Genomic DNA, 18,695 nt, shown 5'->3' on the forward strand with positions numbered 1-18,695 from the left:
CACCAATAAAAATCAGGCTAGGTCTTATTTTTGGGTCAGTCTTATTTTTGGGGAAACACGGTAATACACCCTCACTTTCACCAGAAAAGAATCAATATCAACTGAAATTATAATATTAAAGAATTGGCTCTAAAGGATAATAGGCCAAGGTGTCTATCACCTCATTTCACATCCCAAAATAGATTTCTACTGAAACTACAGAAAAGGCTGCTAACAGAAAAAATAATTAGCTGATTCCAACAATTTGCAGATCTCTCTTTCTCACATACACATAAACACATAGGTGCATAGATTAAGAATCAGTGAGAAATCCAGCATGCAGCTTAGCACCATTTTCTGCTATAAAAAAACTGAAAAACCTTCCTGTAACCTAGCAACTATGGCATATCAGCAAGATGAAATCCTTCTTTTTGTTAATAAAGTAAAGCCTGCTTCAAATCACAATTTGTATCTAACAACTGGCATTTTATTAATACTACTATAAAAACCTAAAAACAAAGCCATTCTAGATAGTAATCATACAGCTGGTATCCTTCTTTTCTATTTCCCATGCTCTATAATGGAAGAGGAAAAGAAATCTTATACTTAAAGAATGGTCAGTTCATCTAATCCAAGAGCAAACGAAGATTTAAGGTATAATCTTTAATATATGAAGGTCAATGATATTATTTACATGAAATAAATAGGAGAATTCCAAAGAGGAACAAAGATCAAGCTTTCCTATTTTCAACTGTTATTTATTAGGAACATGTTCAACACTGTATATAACCCATTTGGGAGAAAAAATTCAATTCAACAGTCAAAATTTAAAATCCCTAAATGAGAACAAAAATTTTAGCAGCATTTAAGTAACAATCATAATGTGTGTGTCTGTGTGTGTGTGTGTGTGTGTGTTTGTGTCTTTCTCTAATTTTAAAGGCAAATGAAAAGGTATTAAATGAGCAAGAATGAGATGGAGATCATTGTTGTGATTCAGGGCCAGCCTGTGGGTCCGGCAGCCGGCTCGGATGTCTCGGATGTCTCAGACGAGGGGGAGGAGGAGGGTGTTGAAGACGAACTTGCTGATGATGGCTTGGAGGCTTCGCAGAGCCCCCAGCCAGGGCCCTCTTCTCAGCTGCGCGAGCCCGACAGTGCGGATGATGATGACCCACAGCTGGCCCTGTTCAAGGACGCCCGACGCAGGAGGCAGTCAAGCAGGAACAAGCAGAGAAAGGCTGTGGGACTCCTCGGAAGGAGGCACAGGGAGGCCACGCCCTGAACTCTAATAAAGGGAGTGTTTGGGGAAGGGCTGGTTGCTGAAAGCAACCGCTCCGTTTGAGGATCAAAGTTCCGGTATTTTGTTTCTTGTTCTGTTGTTTTGCTTGTGAATTAAACTTGGCAGACGCCTTCCAGCCTCAGTTGTTTTCCAGTCTCTACCGTTTGTACAGGGGTTGCCTTTCTGCAAGGCCGGTAGTAGGCTGGTACAGAACAATCATCCAGTTGTTGTTAGCAATCCTAGCTAGCATGGATAATACTGAAGGATGCTTTCCTTATGCCTGTTTTATAGCATATACTTAAGCAATATACGTCGCGACACGTCATGTGATGTGGCAAGTTTGACACCCGTGCACTAATGCATCAAAGGCCTCAGTCAATTAACTTAAGGCCCAAGCACTCACTGAAGTTATTTTCTTTAAAATACTATTCCTTGGGTCTAGCTCATAGGTCTGCAACCCGTGGCTCCGGAGCCGCATGCGGCTCTTTCAGCTGTCTCCTGCGGCTCCCGGTCCTCTGCCATGTGCAGTCCAAAAAAAAAAAAAGTGGGACTAAAAAAGTTCAACCAATCAATTCAAATATGCAGGGTAGGTGCATATCTCGCCTTGGCTCCACTCTTCAGTCAAACCCTGTTCTGCGCATGCGTGCATGTACGCGTATGCGCACATATTTTTTGCGGCTCCCAGTTTTTCCTTTTGTGAGGGAACCGGTTCCGAGTGGCTCTTTCACTGTTTCAGGTTGCTGAACCCTGGTCTAGCTGTTCTATTAGGCGTTTCAGCATTTGAAAGAATGTGAAGGCCCACATAACTGACTAGCTGCAGTTTGGAAGTCCTCTTTGAGTTATGTTCAAGGAGGGCTTTTGCACATCTTGTGTGACAATTGTGAACTTTTCTGCAATGGTAGGCATTACTCACTGCCACTCATCCCTTAGTCATCTCTTGATGAGATTACTGCTATGACCTGTAATGGGCCTCTCCTTCAAGAGCATTTAGAGAAATTACAATTGGTCCATATCTCATGCTCATGTTAGTTATGGGTGTGCCTTATGGCACTTGTGTAATGCCTTGTCACCTTCAAAAATCTATATAGTCTACTCTACACAGTCTGCTGAATGTCTTTCTCCAAAGAACACTTGCCTGCTCATTAAGACGTAGTAGAGTTGGCTCTTTATGCTGTCATCTTTAGAGGAGCATACTTTTTCAGTGACTGCCTCCTCCTATGGAACAGTATTCCCTCTCCCAGGATATCTGAATAATTCCCTCTCTTCAGAAAATTTATGAAAACATGGCTGTTCCACTAAATTATGGAATCTGATTCGCTACAAATAATTCATGCTTTTATTCTTCTCTCAGTTTTCCCATATATTATTACCAGTTGTGTTTTCCAGTTTTACGTTACCACCAGTATTATAATGTACAATTTATTTTTAAATTTGATTTTTATTGTTTTTAATCCCAATTACATATTAGGACTTGTACACCACATACAGTGAGCTAACTAGAGCAGCTCTAAGCCATGTAAATAACAAATAACAAATATTGCCTTTCTATTCATTTGAATCTATTTTCGCAGAAGAAAGTGGGGACTATTTTTTCCTAATTTATTTACTATGCACTGATCACACATAAATCAACTAATCTGCGCCATCAAATTACCTCCACCACTCTAATATGCATAGACGTGTGCCTGCAAACACACACACACACACACACACACACAAACTTACTTCCTGAAGTGAGGACATAATACCAACTGTGCCTTTGCATTCACAAAAACTGTTATTTCTCAACCAACAAATCCTTCATAAGATGATCATCAATTCCTCAAATGAAAAGATAAGTAGGTTACGTATCTTTTCTCTAAGTTAAACACTTATTTATTGACTATAGAAAATATCAAATCCAGCATGAATCTCTTATACCTAGCACTTTACTCTGGAATACATTTACAGTTGCAATGAATGCTTGTTAAATCCTAAACTAGTTCTCAAAATCTACTGTTCAATGTCAAACTTTGTCAAACAAAGCATCTTAATATTTGTTACATAATGTTAAGCAAAGCACTGTGAAGTTTAGATAGTCATGCCCAGCATATAGTATTGGTGGCATTTTTGAAACCATGATTCAACCAGAAAACCTGCTGCTCTGACAATGCAAATTTTGACCCTTAAAATATTCCATTTTATCTATACAAGAACAATCTTCCACAATCTGGTATTCTCCAGAAGTTGGATAGAATACATAGGAATTATAATCCAAAACATTTGAAGGGCAACATATTGAGAAAGCTGATCAAGATAATTTAACTCTCATAAATCATCCTTTTTACCAACACTTTACAGGCTGTAAATAAGATAGTGAGGTATTTTGTTTACATTAAAATTTAGTCCCCCTCAAACTATGAAATGAGCATGCAGAGGTCACAGAAATCACATGAGCATAAGACGTATTTCTATAATTGTGAAAATATTCTAATACTGCATATGGACTGATTCATTGGGTTTCAGCCTGAGATATTTACTTATATATTTATATTTATATATAAATATATTTATTTATTTATTTATTTATTAATAAAAGTGTCTATATATATAATGAAATGTTCCTCCAGAAGTAATATGCTAAATTAGAAAAGCATGATCCTCATAGTTTAAGGAATAAAAGAAAATGTAAAACAAATTTTAAAGACTTTACAACACTGATTTAATCTTATTTGGAAAAAAACACTACTACTCACCACCAGCTCCTTGAATCATGGTGCCTGATTTCTGGACTTCATCAAATTTTGTAAAAATGATGTTCAGCCTGGTTGGAAAAAAATGAAGAATAATGATTTTGGCAGCACTTAAATGACAACCAAATAAGGCACATTTGTGTTTCTAATTAAGGCACATTTGTGTTTCTAATTTTAAGTCCTTCTTTTTCTCTTTTTAATTAAATGTAAATGAAAACAACACTGAAGCAGTAGGCGTGAGCCTAAATGGACTCCAGAAGATGGTAGAGGACAGGAAGGCCTGGGAGAACGTTGTCCATGGGGTCGCAATGGGTCGGACACGACTTCGCAACAACAACAACAAAATGAAAACAAAAAAGAGGCTAATTTTTAAAAAAAACTATGGAATTTCTAACTTGTACATAAATTGAACTATATCCCTCTTACTTCGAGAAAATTTAGTCCGTTCTTCAGTCTTAGTTTTAATTTACTGAAACAAAAAATACAGGTAGTCCTCAACTTATAATTGGTCATTTATTGATGGACAATGGACCCAAATAAAACTATTTATGGCCCAAACTTTCAACATCCAGGACCCCCCCCTGTGGTTACATGACCACATTTTGGGCCCTTGATAACTGGCTCACATACACTGGCAATTTATGATATTTTTGTGGAAACTGGTGTTTATTTCTGGTTTCCAGGAAAAACTGTCCTATAGCAAACAATGGATTCACTTTACAATTGTCTTGTTTTGCTTAAAGACTGCCATAATGTTATAAAACTAAGTCTTAGTCATGTGGTGACCTGCTTTATAACCATCACAACTTACGACCAAAATTGTGGACTCAATTATGGCTGTACATTGAAGACTATGCACATACATTTTCCAGGAACATACACGTATAAAATGCCACTAATTCGGAATATGTTGTGTTTTAATCTTATTATTTGTAAGAGAGTATCATAACTGAGAGTTGCCAAATCCTCACAATAATCTGATTTTTTTTAAAAACACAACTGGACTTCAAAACCTAACAAACGAACAAAACTCAGAAAGAGAAGCTTTTCACTCACCGAGACTGTGGCAATCCCTTTTTGCTAAGATCAGCTCTTACACGTTCACCTACATGTCTGTAGATTTCTACAAGACTATTTATTGCTGCATCACGAACCTAATCATTAAAGAATAACAAAAGGAAAATATTTGTATATGTTCAGCTGCATAAAGAAAAAGCAATGATATTGCTCTATACACTGTCAAAACCAAAGAGTCAAATTGCAAGGCATGGCTAGCTTAAGGAAACTTTTGCAGACTTTCTCTATTTCTTGGCAAACGTACTCTTCATTTCCAAATGTTATGAACCAATAAAGCTGAAAGTAATTAAACTTACTTTGGTATCCTGTATGATTTGAACTCAGGTCAGACTTTGGTATTTTTCCTTTAGCTGAAACCATTTAATATTAAACTGCTCCACTATAACTGAAGTTTCACTTTGTGGCTTGTGCAACCATACATAGCCCGTGATCTACATGCTTAGCCATTTTACCAAAGCACAAATTGATGATTTGGAAGTTGCACACTTTTGGCTATAGGATGATGCTTGCAGACCTAGCATAGCACTTTTACCGCATTATTATTTAATGACCCCCATGTGACATACAAGCATCGCCTAAGGCATCGCCTGCTATGCCAGAACAAGAGAATACAATGTCTTAGAAACGGCAATTTCAAAATTCACAGAAACACCTAGTACGGTTATGATTGAAACCTCCGATAGAACTTTGGACTGAAATTCTTTTTCTAGGAATTCCACTATACCACTTCCATTGCAAAGTATGTGAATGTGACAGTAATCCCCATTTATTTAATAGGTTTATATTCTGCCTTTCCTTCAAAGAGCTCAAGACAATGTATATAGTCCTCACCCCTCCCATGTTTTCCTCCACATCAACAATCCTGTGAAACAGAGTAAATTGAGAAAGATTTAACTGGCCAAAAATCATCCAGTGACATTCCATGCCTGAAAATAACTTGAATTTGGGTCTTTCTGCTTCTAATCTAACACCTTAACAGCCACCTCATATTATAGCTAGTATATCCAAGGGAGGGGCCATAGCTGAGAATAAAGCACATAATTCTGCCTGAAGAAATGGATTCTATTTTCAGAATCTCTATGTAGGGCTAGTATAAATTCTACAAAGGTATTATCAGCAAATGCAAGATATCAAACTAGAGTTTTATCAGTTGATCTTAAGAGTCAGCATAAGGCAGTTTCCCATACCACGCTGAATAGACATCAATTTATGATTAAAAATAGCTATAGTTAATTTCAAGACATTTGGCTTTAGAAGTCCCAATAGGTTCATCTTCATTTAGCTTCTTTGAAATGGCCATAGTTAGTGTAAATCAGTACTCCCAATGATATCCAGACAACAAATCATAATTAAACAAAAGCACGAGCTTTCAAAATTCTTCTGAAGGAACCCAAGATTCTTAAAAGCTTAGTGTAATTCACGCTAATAGCCTGGCTTGCTATATTATAGCTTATTGGAAAATAATTTCTATACATGTAGTTCATGATTAATGACCGGTCACTTAATGACTGTTCAAAGTTACAACAGACCTACCAGGGGGCTACTTATGATCCAGATTTGAAGTTCTGACAGATGTCACACAACCAAACTTTGGGGGCTGGGCAAAAGGTTGCATTTGTGTCTGTTTCCAGCATCTGTGATTATGTGATCGTTTTTTATGACAGTTTTGCTGAAAATGGCATTTACTTCTGGTTTTCAGCAAAAGCATGCCCATAGCAAACAACTGGTTCACATAATGACCGTATTGCTTGCTTAAGAACTAGGACAGATGCTTTACAGCTACTGCGCTCACTTAACGACCATTGCAAAAAAGTCATTAAAATCAGGTTGGTCACATAATCAGCTTACTTTACGACCATTACAACCTATGACCATGACAAACAGATTCCATTATAGTTGTAAGCCGAGGACTACAAAACCTAGATTATTTTGTAAGAAATTCTCCTAAGGCATTGATGTACTACAATTCTTGCACTTTTAGGGGTAATGCAGAGTTAAGTTTCCTTCTGAATAAACCATTTCAGCCATATCATGGTGCATATTCAAAGTATGTAATGATACAGGTCCCAAGCACATCCTCATTTCTATAAGAGTTGAATTAAAAGAGACAGTACTTCATTGAGAGGTCCTTGGGAGAGAACCTGGGAGAGAACCAAGGACCCCTTATTTCAACCCTGAGCTACAAATACTTTTCTTTATTGACAGCACTTAATTATTTATATTTCCTTCTAAAGCCAAAGGACAGAAAACAAAGTGAATTTTACAGATCTATTTCTATATCCATCAACTGACCTTAGCTCTTACAGATAGCTTACACAAAGGCCCACTTTTCATATTACCCTAAACTAATACTTAAAATTACTTTTACAAGTAGGACCAAATTCCTATAGCCTTCTCACCTCCTCCACTTTTTCCTCCCTCTTGATATTAAGGGTCTTCTTGACTTCAACCTTACATAGAAGCAGGTTCATTCATACAATTGAACTAGAAACGTTTTAAAACCAGTTGCAACCAATTTTAAACAAGTTAATTATAAACATGGATAGGTCTGCATATTTAGGCAGCCGAGGTTTGCTTTGAATTCTGTGTACATATTTTGTATAGAGTTAAAATGGAAATAAAAAGGGAGGGAGATGCTCATGACTTCTTAAGTTTTTATTGGGATTTATTTCCTGCTTACCTGAGAACCAGGTTATAGTGGCTCTCCCCACTACCATTTCCCCACATCATCTCTCCTGTCTATAAGGGCACTGTTCAGAAAGCACATCATGGTTTGATGTTGTGGTGAAACAACACAAAGCTAACAACTGCACTTCTTGCAGAAAAAAACAATTGCTGAAACAAGCCAACTGGCTTCAAACACCATGGCCAATTTTCCAGTTAAAGAAAATGTCATTGAGTAATCAATGTGTTTGTATGTTTCAATATTTCTTGACAAGAAAAGATATCTTCTCCTTATGTTTCAATAATGTCTATTCATAAAACTCATTATTTTAACCATTAAATCAATCATAACTGGATGGGCTCACACAACACAGAAAATCACAATCTACTATTTATCCATCCATGGATTATTTTATCTTCTATTTAAATGAGTAGGCAAAGCAGATAACAACAGTATTAAAACAGTGAATGTTTCTGGCAAAGCATCTTTTTTCCACAACTTAATGTGGAAGCAAAAAAACTAAAAGTGTCAAAGAGAATGTCATCATTATTCATCCAATTAGGGAGACCATTTCTGAAGGCTTTGAGAAATAACATCAGAGCAGATTAGTAGACAAGCTGGAACTGCCTAAGGAGATCACAATCCAAGAAAGTATCTGTAGTAATAAATATGGCATATATAAGGTGCCACAAGACATTTTGCAATGTGTTGCTGCAAAAGACTCATCTGGCTAGCTTTATGGTAATTTGTATGGGCATACAATTAACTATCCGACTTTCAGTACAGTCTCTAGCATAACTGATCACATTTCAACCCTTCCAGCCTTATACCCTTATGCCCTATGGTTTGCTAGCCATAGATAACAACAAAAATGCAGAGATTAGTACATTAATAAAAAGGACCACATTTTCCCTTAGCATTAACATGGAATCAAAGTATATTCCTAGAGAAGGAAAATATCCTCCTCCAAAATCAGTGTACCACTGCAGCAGATTGTTATTAGAGGAATCCAACTCTGTTTCTCTTCTATCAGTATGTGCAGATTACTTTTGTCAATATATTTACAGTAAACCTGCAAGATAAATAAACATGTTTCTTGCCATCATGATTAATGGAAGAAAGTGTTAAACAATCTTTTAAAAGTTCATACTAAAAAGAAAATCTGGCTTTTCTAAATTTTACAGGCAGCTTTGGATTTCCTACCTTTTCTAGATACAAGAAATAATATTACTTGGTTTTTTAAATAGGGAGAATGAGAATTAAGGGAAAGTAGACTAAGACAAAAGCAAAATAATTTATCATGCTGAACAGCAACAAGCTTGGCTTTTGATTTTCTTTTGGCATGATGCAAGAACCCAGCCATAGTGGTTTGTAAATCTAGACTTATATTAGTTAAGTGTGAAGGAGGCCAAAATAACTTATTCAGCCAATAGTTAAAACCAATTTGATTTATTAATTTAGTCCATACTATCCATCTTATTTAATCTTTTTAGCTGTTTTTATGTTTTTTCTAGTTTTGTGTACTTCCCAGATTACATTGGAGTTAGACTGCCAATAAATTTAAATAAATAAGATAAATAAAATCAAAAGAAGTGAACTATTCATAGGAGGAATCTTGGTCAATATACACTGCGTCAGATTTGGCATCCGCTTCAGACTCAAGGCCCTAATCTAAAGCATTTAATCTCACTTTTTTAAAAAAGCACTTTTAAAAAATGTAGAATAGTTTTTCTTAAGTTGAACTTTTGAATTCTGCACCACAAGGACCTCTAATACACTAGAAGATCACAGAGGTGAGATGGGTGGTGTAGAAATTTGATAAATAAATAAGGTGGTTATAATGAAAATATAATTTGAATGGCCTTACAAATGATGTCATAATAGGTCAATGTGGCCACCTATCTTTGATCAGCATCAAATACTGATTCAGAAGGGAAGTTCCAGTTTAAAAAGAAGTTAAAATCCAAAACTGACCTAGGGAGAACACACATACACATCCAGACATTAACAACAGCATTTCTAGAAAATACTTTCCTCTTCTGTATTTTTCTCTCACAAAGGTGCAAACTTTTCTAATTAATCCTCCATTCTTCTTTCTCACAAATCATACTCATCCTGCCAGCCATCCTCACTAGGCCTCTATCCTCATCCCAAACGGTCCTTCCATGCTGTTCTTCCACCTATCTGGCCTATCATGGCTGAAAGCTCTTTTTGTCTCCATGGTAACCACGGGTAAGCCACTGTGTTGCAAGACTAAAGGGAAGTAAGGCTTTGCCAATAGACTGCCCTATCATCTTGAGGAAAGGAATGATCACAGGAGGGCCAAACATACGTACGTACGTACGTACGTGCGTACATACGTACGCGCGTGTATGTATGTAAATTTTTCCCAACTGTCACTGTTCAAGGGTACAACTGCTGATAGGCAAAGGTTCTGGAACCTGGACTTCCACTACTGGCCTTATGTATTACACCCATGCCCTGGGATAGGAAGAATCAACTCAGGATCCCTGAGCAATTCCAATACTTCACAAGTAGCCCCATCTCATTCCCCAAAAGAAATAAACAAAAAGGCAGATAAACAGACATTTTTTGTATATAGATGAAAAAATGTATTTAAGAGGACTACCAAAGAATAAGACCATGCTGTTGGCCCCATCTCCAGAGAGCCAAGTATTAGTGAAGAATTACCCATGAAAGAGGGTTATTTGCATTCAGAAGAGCAGCACTACAGAAGTGATAAAAGGAGAAAACCTAAATGTACATTTTTTTGTCACAGTCACTAGCATTTCCTTTGAACAACCCAGCAACTAATTTGCCTTACAGCAAGAACATGAGGCATCTGGTTTATTCCCTCTCCTGCAGGAAAATTGGAGGAAAAAAGATAGTGATTTAAAATATCATTCTAAGTCAGTTTCTTTCAACTTGGTGTCTTCCTGATTGGTTTGGGCTACAGTTTCTAAAATTCTCTGCCATCTTGGCCAATACTCAGTACATATAGAAAGTACCAAGCTGGACAAAGCAGTTCTAAATAAATTTTGAGTTATCACACATAAACAGGGAACTATGTCTTTAATAAAATCATTCAATACTTGATGTTTAGTTAATCATCATAGATTTCATGGCAGATTAAGAGAAAAATAAAAAATGTATTTAATTAAAACAAGTATGCAAGTTTATTTTTTATCATTTAAACATCAATAAAGTAAGTCCCAGAAGCAAAACACTGATTCTATGTAATTTAGGTGGAACTATTCATTGGTGTACATATCAAAAGCTTTTTTACAATGACCAATTCCGATTTTCTGGGTAGGTTACAATAATATAGAACAGCATAAAAGAGGCATCCCAATTACCTTATTTTATACAATTAAAATTCAATAATAAAATTCATGATGGCCCTGAAAGAGAGCTTAGGCCAGACATGTCAAACACAAGGCCCGGGGGCCGGATCCGGCCCGCGAAGTGGTTTCATGTGGCCCGCGAAGCCATCCTGGAAACAGTGAGGGAACGGCCCCCACTGCCTTGGCCCTGGCCCAGAGACCCTCCTTCTGCCAGAGACCCTCAGATCTGTCCCACTCCTGCCCAGGCCCCCATAGGCACCCTTGATGCGAACGATGTAGAGCTGGCCACACCCACCAGTAAGCCATATGCACTCTACCCACGCCCACCCAGTAGGCCACGCCTACCCTGGCCTTACCCACCCGCCCCCTTGAGGGCAATCTCAATGCTGATGCGGCCCTCAATGAAATTGAGTTTGACACCCCTGGCTTAGGCACACCTGCTAAGAGCCAGATCAATATACAAAAACATGGCCAAGGTTTGGCTGGATTTTCTTAACAGTGATTTTTATGATACATAATAAAGTTTATGATGTGGCGTTTACTTTTTAGTCCTATATTAAGCTTTCTACTCAAATGAATTATCTGAGCAACATGGAACTCTTTGCAGAAAGAAATTAGAAACTCAAAGGCATTGGAATGCTTGCCTACAATATTTTAATCCTGGCATCCATTCTAAGAGTAGTGAATGAAGATAACTGCATTTTTTTTTCTTACAGCACAATTATTATATGAAGAAGGAAAGCAGAAGGTGAAAAATCATGATAAAAATTAGGAAATGGAATAATACAGTAAAGGTCTGAAATACATTAAATATCATTTAAATATTGAAAGCAAAGTTTTAATACTAGATAATCCTTTAAGGCAGGCATGTCAAACTCACGACGTCACATGACATCACGCAACATATCAGGACGGTTTTGCCATTGCCGGCAATGGGGTGGACACGACTTCTGGATGACGCGTCCGACCTGCGGGCCGGCAGTTTGACATCCCTGCTTTAAGGTATAAATCATTTAAAAGAACAAAGAAAAAAACCTCAAAGAAAAATCCCAAACAATTATTCAAAAGCAAACCAATCTAAAAATCAATGTTCTTTTCAACTTTGTTTCAACTAGAAATAAGAATACTGCTATCTTTTCAGACTACACCAAATTTCCTCCCAAATTATACCACTCCAAGCCTGTCTGGCAGTTTCTAAGATTAAATCCACAAATCCAGAAGCAGTGTGAACTGTTCCAGATGAAATTGTGGAACACTAGTTTCCCAAAATGATGGATATATTGCAATTAACAGGACAATGTGGCTTTACAGCAATTAGTGAAAGATAGATTATGCTCTGATAAGATTTGAATTATCTATCGCTTTCAGTAAACTCCAATTATTAAATTGACTGAACTATTTTTAGACCAGTTCACATCCATTAATAATTAGGTTCATTTCTAATTATATATGGATCGGAACTGGTACAATTCTATCTTGGTTTTCTGGCCTGATCAGGAGAATAACAAGATTTTTGCAAAGAACATGGCTTAAAGTACCATGTGTAACTCATGCTCAAAAGGATTAAGATAAGGAATAATTAGGAAATGTCTACATTTTTGGGAAAGATTAGTTACACCATACCAAGAAAAAGAGAAAAATACCTGTAAAACAATGGAAACCTTCCTCTTTATACTCTAATAACAGTTGCTCTTCAGTATTTGTTAGGACAGTAGCTAATTTAAAAATGATTTAGAAGAAATATTTATATCTAGAGTGTCCACATAACCTCTCTGCTATTCATATGACCTCCTGATATTTCTTAAAGGTTTCAACATCAGGCTGAAAAAACATTATTTTGTCACATTAGCGACACTGTTTTAATAATTTGGTTCATTAAAGCATAGGATTAGTAATTAGGAAATGAAAATAGGATGGAAGAAGAGAGCCAACAAATTCAACCATTCTTTTTATTGTCTATTCACACATAAGCTTTCATACAAAGCAGTCTTCAATCTATGAATCAGCTGCAGCAGTCAAAATATGCATTGCAAATGTCTCAGCATCCTTTTGAAAGGTACACAGTATGAGCAGAAAAGCTGATCTCATACTAAAAAGGGGGGATTAACTTAAGCTTACAATTTCAGTGCAATACTGGTAGTCCTTGAGGTACGATAGTTGACTTAACCAACGTTCAAAGTTACAACAGACACTCCAAAATTATATATGACCCTGTTTCAAATGGCCCCTGAGGTTATTCAACCTTACGATTTTGCATAATATCTGTCAACAGGTCTTAAATTAGTTGCATGTTTTCCTGGAATTGTGGTGTAGTAGTCATGTGAGTCCCAGAAAAGAGAGTTTCCATAAGGAGTTACTGCTTAAAGATAATGATGCATATTTTAAAATGCATAGGCATCTGCTATCAATAATTAAAAAAAAGTTAAAACTTTCCTGGCCACATGAATACGGTGTGGTAAAGCTTTGAAACAAAATAAAATACAAATAGCAATAGCACTTAGACTTATATACTTCTTCACTGTGCTTTACAGCCCTCTCTTAAGAGGTTTACAGAGTCAGCATATTGCCCTCCAACAATGTGGCTCCTCATTTTACCGACCTCAGGAGGATGGAAGGCTGAGTCAACCTTGAGCCTGGTGAGATTGGAACTGCTGAACTGCTGACAGCTGGCAGTCAGCAGAAGTAGCCTGCAGTACTGCATTCTAACCACTGCACCACCACGTCTCATAAAATAAAGCCTCTAGCACAGATATTCTTCTCCAGGAAGGATATAAGTAAGCAAATGTAGAGCATTAAATACTCACCTGGCTGTTTGGGTCACCAAGTAAGTTACATATATGGGGCACAATCTTGCTCAAGGTTAAACTCTGAGCTCCAGATCTAAAACAGAGGAAGAAGAGAAAAAGAAAGCAAGCAACGTATCAACTAAAGTATTTTTCAAAGCAACTGAAGGCAGGTATAAATTAGGCATAATAGTCCAACTTACGCATTAAGAGTTGCAATAAGGCAGAGGCAAATTCCTTCTCTTGTCCGGAAATTCTTGTGTTTGAATCCTCCCAAAATTCTGTCCCACACGTACTGTCACATAAATATAAGAAAGTAAGGGGAGGGAAAACACCCTAAACCAAGATCAGTTGCATCTGCTTGATCCTGAATATCCTATTGTCACAAGATAAGGAAGTGTGACAGGGTTGCACACATAATGTGCACGTGCGGATGCATAAATTAATGGATGCATAAATGAACGAAGGCAGCATGGGCAAGTGCAACTAATTTAACTATTGAAAAATATTTTAGAAATTTATTTTTACTGGGTGGGAGTATACTGATATGGCCTCATTATATTATTTTGGCTGGCTTCCTATCTTATCCACATATAAAGGCTCTAAAAAGTTATGTTTTGAACATCAAAGCAAGGTAATTAAAAATATCTTGTATAAGATTCCATTGCTCTGACAGAATGCTAAACATATATTATTTATACATAAAATACTTCATAATGTATAATTTTATTCAGACGTTTTGAAGCACAGGCAACCTATTGTTACAATCTCAAGTACATCCTAATCCCTATTCTGTAGACATAGAATATTCCTACAACATGACACAACTTTTTCATGGCAAATGGTTGAATTTCATTAGCACATTTTAATATAAAGTCTTATCTATTACAACATTTAAAGGAAAAGACACATAGCCTGAGGAACTAATAAATACTAATGAGCAAAAAACGACAACAATAACATGTTCTCCATGGAAAAAGTCATCCTGCTACTTTAAAAATAATCAGTTTGATTGGTTTGCTTAAGGACTGTGGTGTTCACTTAATGACCAGTGCAAAAAAGGTAATAAAATCAGGTCAAGTGATGACACACTTAACAACCAGCACAATTTACAACCATAATTCCTCCCTCAATTAGGGTGGTAAGTTGAAGACTACCTGTAGCTATGGAACTATGGCAGCTAAATTACTGACTTTTTCTCAGAGTTCTTAAAATATATTTACTGTTGTTTCTGGTGTTAATCGGTTGAAAGTAATGCAAAGTAGACTTTTGAACATAAAGGGTGGAGGTTGAGGATCTTCTTAAATATTGCTCTGCATAGATTATAAATAGAAACTTTATGTTCAAGGACTGAGATCTAACCAGCTTCGCTCCCTCCCTATCTCCACTCCTCTGTGCCTGTTTTGTTCTTTTTGGTACCTCCAAAAAGTATGCTTCAATTCCGGCTTACTCTGATTTAAAAAAGGAGCACAAATACTCTGACCAAATACACAGGTTAGCTACATGCTCCAGCTTTATCACATCATAAAAAAATTCGTGATTATAATGTTCTTGGTCCCTTCAATGAAGGATATTTTCGGCACTGATATAAATCCTGCTACTGCTCTGCTGGCTTCCCAATACTACCTATTTGAACAATAGAGTTTATTAAGCATAATAAAAATGTTCAATACGAATTGAATCCTCTTGTGAAAGGTTTTCTTGGAGCAGGTACCATAGGTTTGCCTGACTGCTGTACATTTCCAAGAGCTCACCTGGGGACTAGCAGCTTGCTCCATGATTTTTAACAGCAGGGCCTGATCCTGCTCTCGTACGGAGTCTTTTGAATCTCCCAGTCTGTCCATTAGACTAGGTAACACTGGAGACAAAAAGAAAGGCAGTCACAAAGGAGGATTCAGAAAAACAGAGTTGGCATTTCAGATCAACACTAAAATATGTCTACCCAAATGCCTCGGATGGTGTTTTGGTAAGCTGCTTTTATAGAAGAAACAGACACAGGCTGCAAAAAAGGTTGCCCTGCCATTATGATGTTTGTATATGCTGCAAACTTTCCAAGTATGTCCAATCATATTAATTTTCAAGCATTGTATTAATGGTTGCTGCTACCAAATACAAGCAGACTTTGCTTAATGACCAGTCACCTAACTATCATTTGAAACCCCCCAAAGTTATTTACAACCCATCCTCAATGCCACACACACACCAGCAGTCACGTGACTGCATTTTAGGCACTTGGCAACCAGTCATATTTACGTTAATGTTAATCAGTGACATGAGACTCTTTGGGACTCATGGATCCTGCTACAATAGCAGTTGGAGACTATGTTTCGGGGGGGGGGGGGGAGAGGCGTGTTTTTCCAGCTTCTGCTGGTGCATCAGTTGTGACCCTGAGGTGGTAAGATTTTGCTACAGTGGCTCATGTCCTCATTTTCACCACTTGCTCAGATTACTGAAACACACAGTACCTGGGGCTGTCTCTGAAGATCACACGGAAGAATGCAATTAGTTCAGAGTGCAGTAGTCTGTTATGCTGACCAGTGTTTGCCAGTGGGAATACATTATACCCAATGTTGTGGGACCTGCGTTGGTTGCTAATAGGCTCCTGGGTACAATTTAAAGTCCTGGCATTAACTTTTAAAAACCTAAATAACTCGCTACTAATTATTCGCATGAGTAGATTCATTCATTGGAATTGCCTTGACTAGTTCAGCCTACCTTCAAGAAACTATTAGTAGGTTTCCTTTAGGGAACATAAGGAGAAATGCTCCTTTTTTATGCCCACCTGACTGCTTTATGAGCTTTTTCAGAAGGCATTTTGATTTGATAAGTTTCATTTAATTCTATGCTTTCATCAGTTTGTGAACACTTATTTTACACTTTTATTTGATTGTATATTTATGTATCTTATGTGTAAGAGTCCTTAAAGGTTCAGCAATCTCTACTGTGAATGTAAATAATAATTCAGTATCATCACACATATATGAGAATCTTTCACAGGTACTGACTTTTTTAGATTTTTTTTTATCCTGCCTTTATTTTTTTTATATAAATAACTCAGGGCAGAGAACATATCAAATGCCACCTTTTCCTCCTATTTTCCTTACAACAAGAACCATGTGAGGTGGGTTTTGTCACAGCTAAGGTAGGATTAGAACTCACAATCTTCTGGTTTCTAGGGCAGCACCTTAACCACTACACCAGGGGTGTCAAACTGCCGGATGCGGATGCGTCATGCGGAAGCCACACCCACCCCAGCTCCAGCAAGGGGGGAAAAGTTGTAATACATCACAGCATGTCGTGTGACGTGGTGAGTTTGACATCCCTGCACTACACCAGACTGACTCTTCATGACTTCCCAATGTCCTGTACAAAGCTCAAAGGTATATTATCCAATCAGCTGAAAACTAGTATTAGCGTGATTGGTGCACAGTCTATAATTTCATTCAAGTGCTTGTAGCATTCAAGATATAATCATCTCTACTTTAAAAGTGACATACAAAGATTTAACCTCTAAACTATGAGACAAAAAAAAGTTTGAAAAGAGAATATGAGCCTGGATTTTTAGCTGGATTCTTTGATTACAAACTTAATTCCTTTTCCATCTTTTTCCCAATCGACAGTGTGCCCATATTTTTTAATGTTTTGCACACTCTGCAAGAAAGAGTCTCTTTCCTTCTTCTCCTTGCCCCAACAATGCAGATAGAAGCAGATATAAATATATTTACTATTATAATGTGATGCCATTAAACAGAATCATCAAGCTTTGGACTGCAAACTCTAGGGCACACTTTTTGTTGCTGAGTTCACACCACCTACTAAACCCTAAATCAGGGTTCAGACAATTGCTGTATTCCTATGACATATTTAGCCAAATAAGCAAGCCATATTATGGCTTAACATAGTGGCCTATTTCACACAATGTACTAAAAACACATTGTGATATTAAAGTTGGATTCCCACTGCATCCTGAACCATCTAACTCAGGGGTGTCAAACTCGCAACGTCACGTGACATGTCACGACGTATCACGACTTTTTTGGCATTGCCGGCAATGGGGTGGGCGCGGTTTTGCTATGATGCATCTGGCCCGCAGGCTGGCAGTTTGACACCCCTGATCTAACTGCATTTTAGGTTAGTATATTGTATGAACCCAGCCTGTTCCTCAGGGAAAACTGTAAAAACAAAATAATTATGCCGTTTTTGTATCTAACACTATTACAACGCAAAGTAATTTCTATCTTCATATCAGTGGCAAAGTTTCTGATTTTTTTAAAATTATTGCTGGTTGCTGTTAGTTCTAACTAACTAGTTAAGAACAAGCTGGCTCATACACATGATCCTTAGTTTCATCATGAAATAAACCTAATTTGAGGGAAAGTCAACAAAGACAGTACACCCTGTTTAACACAGCAGCCTATCCCTTGGCCCCAGTTACCTCACCTGTGCCAATTTGAGCTTTAAATCTATCTTGAAGCCGTGACACCAGTGCAGATAAGATGTCCAAGCCCAGCAGGACAACCTGAAAACACACAAACAAACAAAAAGAGTTAAAAAAAGATGCAATCTCTGAGTATGGGAAAAAAACATGAATATGAAAGTGTTAATACGCAACCTAGGTATTAAAAAGAATATTAAAGGAATGGGCTCTCATAACTCCCAAACAGAAGGATGTTAAAAGTTGCACAAACTTCATTTGGATGTTTAAAGGGATCTGGAGTCTTCTCTAGGTAACCAATATTGCAGATGAGACTGCAATTAGGCAACTGCTATTGAAATAGGGACGCGGTGGCTCAGTGGGTTAGGACGCTGAGCTTGTCGATCAGAAGGTCGGCAGTTTGG

At 37.3% G+C, this 18,695-nt stretch overlaps 1 protein-coding gene across 1 annotated transcript in view; it reads right to left on the bottom strand.

Annotated features, from left to right (window-relative positions):
• CLASP1 (cytoplasmic linker associated protein 1) overlaps window positions 1–18,695 on the bottom strand; it is a 226,423-nt gene that overhangs the window by 142,805 nt on the left and 64,923 nt on the right. Inside the window, exons 3-8 of the mRNA XM_081312924.1 lie at window positions 18,297–18,375; window positions 15,611–15,714; window positions 14,060–14,151; window positions 13,878–13,953; window positions 5,044–5,141; window positions 3,991–4,058 (exon numbers count right to left, since the gene is read on the bottom strand). Coding sequence (XP_081169050.1) covers window positions 3,991–4,058; window positions 5,044–5,141; window positions 13,878–13,953; window positions 14,060–14,151; window positions 15,611–15,714; window positions 18,297–18,375 — 517 coding nt within the window. The remainder of the gene's footprint in view (window positions 1–3,990; window positions 4,059–5,043; window positions 5,142–13,877; window positions 13,954–14,059; window positions 14,152–15,610; window positions 15,715–18,296; window positions 18,376–18,695) is intronic.

Source organism: Vipera berus (assembly GCF_964194415.1).
Source record: "Vipera berus genome assembly, chromosome: 1".
Lineage (NCBI taxonomy): Eukaryota > Metazoa > Chordata > Lepidosauria > Squamata > Viperidae > Vipera > Vipera berus.